General features: G+C 43.9%; 1 protein-coding gene across 1 annotated transcript; it reads left to right on the forward strand.

Annotated features, from left to right (window-relative positions):
- The first annotated feature begins 757 nt into the window (after positions 1–757).
- LOC128740052 (uncharacterized) lies at positions 758–1,864 on the forward strand. Its single transcript, XM_053835561.1, has one exon. It carries the CDS (start codon positions 758–760, stop codon positions 1,862–1,864), a length of 1,107 nt encoding a protein of 368 aa, XP_053691536.1.
- Positions 1,865–10,613: the final 8,749 nt, after the last annotated feature.

Genomic DNA, 10,613 nt, shown 5'->3' on the forward strand with positions numbered 1-10,613 from the left:
AAAAGGCGAAGAATAGGGCGAGACCCCAACCTCGCCGGATCCGGAGCAGAGGCGATGCTCTGATTGTTGGAGTGAAGGGCGAGAAGACGACGTATGCCGATCTCCTCAAGAGAATGAGGGACGACCCGAAGCTGAAAGAGTTAGGGGAAAAGGTCGTGAAAACCCGGAGAACCCAGAGCGGCGAGTTGCTCTTCGAGCTCAAGAGAGACCCGGAGGTGAAGAGCGCGGCTTTCAAGGCGCTAGTCGAGACAGCGCTCGGTAGCGAAGCTCAAGTAAAAGCTTTGTCTCAGGAGACGATCGTTGAAGCGAAAAACCTGGACGAGGTCACAACAGAGAGTGAGGTGAAAGCCGTGCTAACAAGAACGGAATACCTGGGCGACGTTCCAATGTCTATTCGACTGCGGAAGGCATACGGCAGTATGCAGACGGCGTCGATTCGTCTATCTATCGTGGCGGCAAACCGGCTTCTGAAGGTGGACAGAGTCAAAATTGGATGGGCGGTGGTTAGCTTTAGAGCCATCCCACGTGAACCCAAAGAAATGGCGAGATGCTTTAAATGCATGGACTTTGGTCACCAGGCGAGGAATTGTCTGGGACCTGACAGATCGAAGCTGTGCCGGAAATGCGGCAATGAGGGGCACGTTGCGAAGGACTGCAATAAGCAACCGAGGTGTATGTTGTGCAAGGAAGACAACGACCACGTGACGGGAGGCTTTAAATGCCCGGTGTACCAGAAGGCAAAGGCAGCCCTACAATAATGGAGGTGATTCAAATCAACCTCAATCGCTGCGACACTGCACAGCAACTGTTGTGGCAGTCGACAACAGAAACGAAGTGCGACGTTGCAATCAAAGCGGAGCCGTATCGAATTTCCTCCGATAACGGTAACTGGATAGCAGACAGAGCAGGAATGGCCGCGATATTGGTGACGGGCAGATATCCCATCCAGGAGGTGGTTACAAACCGATACGAGGGTTTCGTGGTCGCCAAAATTAACGGAGTCTTCGTATGCAGCTGCTATGCTCCCCCAAGGTGGACGCTGGAACAGTTCTGCCGCATGCTGGACGAACTAACTGGTGAGCTCATTGGACGGAGACCGATCGTCATAGGAGGTGACTTCAACGCCTGGGCAACCGAATGGGGAAGTAGATGTACGAACGCCAGAGGAGCCAGCCTACTTGAAGCACTGGCAACGCTCGAAGTAGAACTGAGCAACGTTGGAACCACCAGCACTTTCCGCAGAGATGGCCGAGAATCGATCATCGACGTCACCTTCTGCAGCCCGTCGCTGAGAACCGACATTAACTGGAGAGTGTGCGAAGAGTTCACGTACAGTGATCACCAAGCTATACGGTACACTGTTGGCCAACGGAACCCCGTGGCAGCACAAACAGGAAGAATTCGAGAGCGGCAGTGGAAAATGGAGGCATTCGACAAGGACCTCTTTGTTGAGGCACTACGACCACACAGCGAAGCCCAGAATGGTGATGCTGACGAGCTGACCGAGGCGCTAACCAGAGCATGCGACACAACCATGCCAAGGAAGGTGGAGCCTAGAAACCGACGGCGTCCGGTCTACTGGTGGAACGAGTCACTCAATGCATTACGAGCTAACTGCAACAGAGCTAGAAGGTGCTTCCAGAGAGCAAGAAGTACCGAGACTAGAGAGGAAAGAAGAAGTGACCTCCGCGTTGCCAAGGCCGCACTGAAATACGCGAATAAGCAGAGCAAAACAAACGCCTTTAAGGAGCTTTGTAGAGCAGTCGATTCCAACCCCTGGGGCGATGCATACCGAATAGTGATGGCAAGGATCAGGGGCCCAGCAATGCCAGCCGAAGGATGCCCAGATAAAACTAATAGTTAAAGGACTCTTCCCGGAACACGAGCCAACGTCCTGGCCCCCTACCCCTTACCGGGTGCTAGAGGATGAGAACGCTGACGAGAGAAGAGTCACCAATGACGAACTTGTTTCAATCGCGAAAGACCTGTAGATGAAGAAGGCGCCGGGCCCGGATGGGATCCCCAATGCAGCTCTTAAGGAGGCAATCCATGCATTTCCAGACATGTTCCGCACGGTGATGCAAAACTGCCTAAACGAGGGACACTTTCCAGACAAGTGGAAAAGCCAGAAGTTGGTACTGTTGCCAAAACCAGGAAAACCGCCGGGGGATCCAGCATCATATCGACCAATTTGCCTGCTGGACACACTGGGAAAGCTGCTAGAAAGGATTATCCTGAACAGGCTATCCATATATACGGAGGGCGACTACGGACTGACACAAAGGCAGTTTGGGTTCCGGAAGGGAAGGTCCACACTAGATGCGATCCGGACTGTCGTCGAGACAGCACAGAAGGCGTCCAAGCAGAAACGTAGAGGAAACCGCTACTGCGCAGTGGTCACTATCGACGTTAAGAATGCATTCAACAGCGCCAGCGGGGAAGCCATCGCAGCAGCGCTCCATAGAATGAGAGTCCCCGACTATCTGTGTCGCGTTTTGAAGAGCTACTTCACGAATCGGGTGCTAGTATACCGGACGAACCTCGGAAAGGAAACGACCGTGATCACGGCGGGCGTTCCTAGTGATGTCCGGTAATCGTTCGATTAATTCAACTAATCGAATAACTATAAAAATATTCGATTAATTTTTAATCGAATACTGCCAGCACGAGTAGTTGAATTAATCGAATAGTTCAAAGAAAATAATATGAATGCGAATAATCCCTGAATAATGGCCGCTAATCGTTCATAATCGTTCGATTAATCGAATAAATAAAAAAAGTATACGAATATTTCTAATCGAATACCACTAGTACGAATAGTTGAATTAATCGATTAGTGCAGACAACGCTCGCCGATTAATCGGTAATCGAATAATTGAAAATTTCGGACATCACTAGGCGTTCCACAAGGGTCAATACTCGGCCCATCTCTCTGGAACAGTATGTACGACGGCGTGCTAACCCTAGAGCTACCAACGGGAGTGGAAATCGTCGGCTTCGCGGACGACATCGTGATGACGGTTACATGCGAATCACTAGAGGAAGTGGAGGCGTTGGCGGCTGAGTCAATCTGCAGGGTGGAGAGTTGGATGCAGAACGCGAAACTGCAAATAGCGCACCATAAAACGGAGATACTACTGGTGAGTAATCGGAGAGCAGTCCAACACGTGGGGATTACCGTAGGCGAACATACCATAACCTCAAAACGCGAGGTGAAGCACCTGGGCGTGATGATCGACAATCGGTTAAAATTCAACAGTCATGTTGACTACGCATGCGAAAAGGCAGCGAAAGCCATCAGTGCACTGTCTAGGATTATGCCGAATAACTTTGGACCAAGCAGTAGCAAGAGGCGCCTCTTAGCCAGTGTATCATCGTCGATACTGCGGTATAGCGGACCAGCCTGGATTACAGCGCTCCAAACCCAGCGCAACAGAGCGAAGCTGAGAAGTACGGCCCGACTAATGGCCATTCGAGTTGTGAGCGCGTATAGGACTATCTCATCAGAAGCTGTGTGCGTAATCGCTGGGATGATTCCTATCGACATCACCCTGATGGAGGACTACGAGTGCTATAGGCAAAAGGAGGTCAGAGGAATCAGAAAGCTGATGAGAGCAGAATCATTGGCTAAGTGGCAACAGGAGTGGAATACGGCACAGAAAGGTAGATGGACCCACAGGCTCATATCGACTCTCTCGGTTTGGGTGAATAGGAAGCACGGGGAGGTAAACTTTTACCTAACGCAATTCCTGTCTGGTCAAGGTTGCTTCAGGCAATACCTTTACCGGTTCGGGCACGCCAGGTCACCCTTATGCCCGGAATGTGGGAACGTGGAAGAAACAGCAGAGCACGTGGTTTTTGAATGCCCCAGATTTGCAGCATGGAGGGATGATCTGCCTTCCGGTCTTAACGTCGAAAATATGGTGGAGGAAATGTGTCGCAACGAGAGCATCTGGAATGCTGTCAATAGCGCAATCGCATGCATCATGTCTGATCTGCAGCGTAAGTGGAGAGCGGAGCAGCGAGCTAGCATCGTCAGTTAAGTTATTTTGGATGAAAGGTGGCCTAGGAAACAAACCTCTCTGAGCCGCATATGACGCCCCAAAGTAACGCGATTCGGGGCGCGGTAAAACCCTAGACTGGATTCATGTGTGTGGGGATGGGATTTATCCCGAAATAGTCCCAATACTCAGATCGGTGCTTGTTGAAATAGGCATAGCAAAGAAACCCTGCGAGGGTGGCTGTGACGGAGTGCGCGTCATGTTGGAGGGCACTTTCTAATCGGTACACGTCTCGTCAGGTCAAGAAATCCCGCGAGGGTGGCTGTGACGGGGTGCACGTTATGACTGTCGGCACCTTCTAATCGGTACACGTCTCGATGGGTACTGCGAGCTAGCTGCGCAAATGACCAGCAACGTTTGTCTGCGTTGCTAACTGAAAAGTGCATGAGCACGGCATCCCCTTGATATGCCTGTAGGAGAATCGCTAGAAAGCGTGATAATTGGAAAAGTGCAAGAGCACAGCCTCCCCCTGATGTAATACTTCATTGTGGTACCGGGGGGATGTAGGCAGAGGGCAAGGATGAGGTTTTGGTGGGTGAGAGTCCCACACAACGTCCGGGTTGGCTCCGGATAAGAACATTAGTTTTCCGAAACCTTGTAAAAAAGAACACACACACACATACATACATACATACATACATACACACACACAGAAAATGCTCAGTTTTCGAAACTGAGTCGAATGGTATATGACATTCGACCCGCAGGACCTTCTTTCTATTTTCGGTTTTCCAAGTGATTTCTAAACCTTTATACTATATATTTATATAGTAGAAAGGCAAAACTGGTATCCAAGTCCCTGGGCATGGCATAACCTTGAGGTTTGCTTCACTGCAACCAGGTCCCAGGGCTGGTCTGTATCTTTACACAAATGAAAGATGCACACTAGTGATGCCAAATATGGTGAATCCATTTGACAGAACGTTGAAAATAGTAGCAAGACGTTCGAAGATTCGATTTACGAATCTTAACTTATATACATAATTTCTATTGATTCAGAGCTTTTGGGAAGGTTAATCAAAAAGATATTACCTTTGACTTGGCTTGCCCAAACCGCGAATTTTAATCTATCCAGGGTAGTTGCCCAAGGGGTTTTCGTCTTTTTTTTCTTTCAGTTTGTTTTCGCTGGAAGACCGAGTAAATGTCGACAAACTAAAACGAGCTGAACAAGAAAAGAATCTGGAATAACATGATAACAACAATAATATGGACCAATAACTGATTCAGATGATGTAACGGACAACAGAGAATCCAGGTAAAGCTAACAAAGAAAACGGCAAGAGAAAGGTTAGCGAACCAGTGGTATTCAAAATTTATAAAGTTTTCTGATAGGTTTTAATATTACTATTTTAAATATTATTAAAGTTTATTATTATTTCTACAGCGAAAAACATATCATAATTGCATACTAAATGAAAACTTGCCTAGATGCGGGTGTTACATTGGTCGACAGTGACTCAAAAATTCATTAATACATTTGTCAATCAATTGAGTTTTCTTAAAGTTTTCAGAAGTATTAAGCGAACAAAGTTTTCTTATCAGATTTATGTCAATGCACTGCATATACTGCCATTATGCACATATCAAGTATGTACACTGTTGATGGAGATATGCGCATGATGTTAGTAAAACAATATTTTAGTAGGTGACATTATCTTTAAAGACTCAAAAAGACAAAGACAAAGTTTTAAATTTCTAAAATCCTATAAAGAATCTTTAAATCGATAAAGCGTTACCAAGTTCAAATTTATTTCCCGACTTGTTTCTTAGCTAAGACGGGAGAAACACTCGACATGACGTACCTATTCATCTGACCTTATACTCGTCTTCAGACTCATATTCAGCCACCATGAACAACCACATCGCACTACAGTCAATTTGTTTTATTTTGAAAACCTATCTAAAGACAGTACTGGCCAACCAGTGTTCAACCGGCCAACATAGGCTAGTCCGTCTGGAGTACTGTTGCAAGATAGAAGCTAAAATTTATTATTCTTTTAGGTTGAGCCTTGAAAAGCAAGCTGCCAGGCAGCTCCAACTCAACACCCCACAAAAAAAAATATTATTATTGTTTTTGCTACTGGTGTTACAATTATAATCATCTTCAATATTGCTATCATTTTTGTTACTGTCACCTCTATTGTATTGTTTTGGGTGTAATTAATTATAATTATTATTGTTATTTTCTCATTTCTATTCCCTCTTTATTAGAGTGATTTGCATGTCTAGTGACTAATCGCGTTAACGGTATTCAACTAACAATATAAACCCAGATAACACAAAATCGTAATAGAAAGTTCACATTAAATCCTTTTCATGTCAATTTCACATTGGAATTGTATAATGATTAGAGTATGTCAAATCGAAGTGAACAATAACTTGTTTTGCAGTCGTGCGTGTCTTCATATACAATTCATGACTGTGAATTATAAAGCAGTATAGACGATTGCAATATTTGCTTATTTATATCTTAATCATATATTCAGGAGTGTTTAGTTGCGTGTTATAAAAACTACGCAAAATAGAATTACAAATAATTGTCAAAATTTTTGCATGTATATCGCCTCCACTTTGGTACATATATGTTAATATTTTTTTGAAACGATGGTTCTACAATTGATGAAGGGACGGTAGGGGAAAGAAATGAAAATTTTTTGGTGAAGGAGGGGAAGAGCGAAAAGGAAGGGGGGGGGGGTTTGGTAGCTATGCTTGACAAGTAGTCATTTTGACTCCTACCTTTTGTCCAATGCTGGTAGGTGCATGAGTCGAACCAAGCTGTAATCTGAGATTACAACCGGATTCGAACCCACAACACCCGCCAGGGCATGTGGTTCGCTGGTACTTGTACCTTTGAACCATAGAGGCGCTGGATAAAAGGAGACCGCAAAATCCACTTCTCAAGGATAGCTACGCGTGTTGGTTGTGTTATCGACACATATTGTGCCGCTTCCTGCATCAATTGCAGATTACCACCGAGCGAGAAGTTTTTAATCTAACTACTATTTACTTTCAGGACGACGACACTGTGCCGGCCCTTACGACTTGCAAGGTACTGCACGTGACGTTGTTCGTCTGTCAGCGTGTGTTAGCCGCGTTTCTCGGCGCGGGTTTTCGAGGGAAGGCCCCGTTCCTATGTAATAGACTAATCTCAAGTTTTTAGTCTTGACCTTGAAATGCGGTCATACATATATATTAATATTTTTTGAAACGATGGTTCTACAATTGATGAAGGGACGGAATCCATGAGGTTCTTCGATGGGGATCTCGTTGGACACTTGAGTATTCTCAAAGAGTTTTCCATAAATCCCTTAATAATTAATTAACGAAGACCATATGCCTAAGCGTAACTACTTCGATCACAAATTTCGTGTTCTTGATTTTACGCGTTCTGATTGGAATGCCAGAGAACCTAACTTTCGCTCAGGATCACTGGTGTTCTACACAGACGGATCAAGACAAAATAACATGGCAGGTGCTGGTATAACAGGCCCTGGGATTAACGTTTCAGTTTCAATGGGAAAACATCCCACTGTATTTCAAACAGAAATATATGCAATACTAGAGTGTGTATCTATCTGCATAAAAAGAAACTACAAAAATGCAAATATCTGCATTTGCTCGGATAGTCAAGCAGCATTGAATGCTTTAAAATCAAAAACTCACACTTCTAAACTGGTGTGGGAATGCATAAAACTGTTGGAAAAACTTTCCTGTCGCAATATGGTCAACCTCTATTGGGTTCCTGGTCACTGCGGAATCAAAGGGAACGAAACTGCTGATCAATTGGCAAAGAAGGGGTCATCCATGCAGTTCATAGGACCCGAACCCTTTTTTGGACTATCTTCATGTGCCCCTAAAATGGAACTTAGGAATTTGGAAAAACTAAAGGTACAGTCTAACTGGAATATTACCTCGAATGCCCGGCAATCGAAACGTTTTATAGAGCCAAATGCTCTTCAATCACAAAAACTATTAAACCTTTCAAAATCCAACTTGAGCACATACACCGGTTTGATAACAGGACATTGTCCTTGTAAGTACCACCTGAAACTCATCGGTAAACTTAATGAAGCTAACTGTCGTTGTGCGACTGTGTTGCACTATATCATACACGACGTAGATATCTTGATAAGGGGCTGACTCAGCCCTGTGATATTTGGAATGCTGCTCCTAATCAGGTGATAAATTTCATTCGAAATGCATCACCTGATTGGGATAAATGCCGACAGTAGTTGAGGTGGCTCATCAAACATTGATAGCTCACTGATACGACATGGCATAAATTAAAAGAGGACACACCACAATAGATCAAAATAATGGTCGGTAAGTCCCCAACACGGGAAAAAAAGCTCAATTTTCATAAATTTCTCGAATATTTTCGAACAAACATATGTTGTTCGAGTATTGGGCATGTGAACAACATAGTCAAGAGTGCGTAGGACCGAAAAAGTACATTTTGGTTTTTACGTCAACTATGCATCCATGGGCAGTATAGCTCTTCAAGTAAAAACAGGTATTCGATTCTTTGGCTGATTCAATGGACAGCGGAAGGCTATCCTCAATATATCATCATTCCCACTTCTTAAAAATTGGTCATAGTGCTTAAAATATGACTATGGTTTGAGGATTTTTTCGATTCAATACCATCCTCACAGAGGGTTGTCAACTTCGTTAACATCTTGCTTCAGTGACAGTCTACCCTTAAGGCTTTACACGGTATACCGTGACCGCACATAATTGCGATCAGCTCCCAATTCCGATCACTCAGCCTAAATGGTCAATTTTTAGAAAATTGAGCCAAAACCTGTAGTAAATGAGCACGCTTAGTTATTGTGCTATGTGTTTATGTGTCAGTTGTTGAAAAATGACTGCCTTTGGGGCACCATGCACTTCAAAACAAATTAAATTCGACAGGCAGAAGCAAAAAACGCCCTCAAAATGTATTTTCTTAGCCGAAGTGCTAAGCGCACGATCAAATTTGCTAAGATCATAGCAGCATGAAAACATATTACCTTCTTCGGTATTCTATGATAACTAATAGATACAAGCATATATAATCGTTCTGTATCAAATTTGGCTGAAAAAATGCTGAATTTGCGGAATTTATTCCATTAAAGTAATTGATCGGAATTATGAACATCTTATTTTTTTCTGCTTCTAATTCCGATCACTATATCAAAGTTATAAACTGGCAAAATGCAAGCTAACGAAGTTACTATTTGGATTTTAGGATTGATTGCAACATGATAACATGGTAGGATTCGTCATAGGTAGTCATCATAGGTAGTCATCTACGTCATAGGTGTCAACCCAAATTTGGAGTTAAGCCACCGTCACGAAAGAATGAAAGATTTTGAACGCTAATTGCTCTTCCAATTTCAAACGGATTTTGATCATAAACGATGCAGCAGTTGTATGGCTTTCTTGAAAAGATTGTTTGCCAATCGCTAAATAGTGAAAATTAACGAAAGCTTTCAAGCTAAAAATTTTCCATACATTTTCCGTACGATGGTCTTGCTTCCCAGGCACGGACGACCATTACACATACCAAGCTTGTGGCTGGTGCTGATTAGCATAAGCAAGCATAAGCATAGGCACAAGCATAGGATTCCGCCCGTGTGCTGCTACTCCGTTATTAACCAGGACCGATGAAAATTACAAAATGATGGCTGGAAAAAGCATGCTTAGGACAGCACACTGTTCCTTTTTGTGCAACCTTACCAGGTCCCTGCGTGCTGATCAATACAGACGCCGGCCACGACCGAATGCGGGTCCTGGTGGGATGGGAAGGAATGTTAGTCCAATACTTGTTGCTAATAAAGACCAGGTGTTCGGTTACCCAAACGAGCAAACAAATTTTACAGCAGCACCTTTTGTGGCAGCTAAAACTATTGTATATATTTCGTTAATTAGGTTAGATAATATTTAGCTTTACAATCTTACTTTCGATTTTCCTCCCACGCTTACGAATCACTCTATCCGAACTTCTTCACTCTCTTCTAATTTTCGCTGCTTTCCCTATTTAGTTAATTATTTGTTTAATTAATTGCCTTCACTTTTTATTCAAGCTACTTACGGTATCTTTTGCGGTTATATTGGCAGCAGTATAATGTTGAGTCACGATCGAACTTTTCACCTATTTTCAGGTTCCCTACAGGTAAGTATTTTGGTATTTATACAGGTAAGTTTATTTATTCTTCACTGTTTTCTATATTACTTACAGGTTTCCACGTCTCGAATAAAGTCTGCTTTACACAAATATCACCTATATTGGCTTCGCAAAACGCTTTATTCACCTGGCAAACAATTCGCACTCAATCCGAAATCAATTGCTTCTTCCTACTTTTAGTAAACAAACTTTTATGCTCGCTAATGCTATGGGAAACGTCACTTTACCAAGGGCTGCCAGCACGGTTTAGGACAACCGAGTTCAGCCGCGGTAACATACCCCCGCCCGTAACATCCGGCAGGTCATTCAGAAGCTCCGGATTTACTGTCTCGAATCTCCAGCACAGCTAAATTAACAACGCCGCGGCGATGCGACTTCCCGTC

Source organism: Sabethes cyaneus, chromosome 3 (genome assembly GCF_943734655.1).
Source record: "Sabethes cyaneus chromosome 3, idSabCyanKW18_F2, whole genome shotgun sequence".
NCBI lineage: Eukaryota > Metazoa > Arthropoda > Insecta > Diptera > Culicidae > Sabethes > Sabethes cyaneus.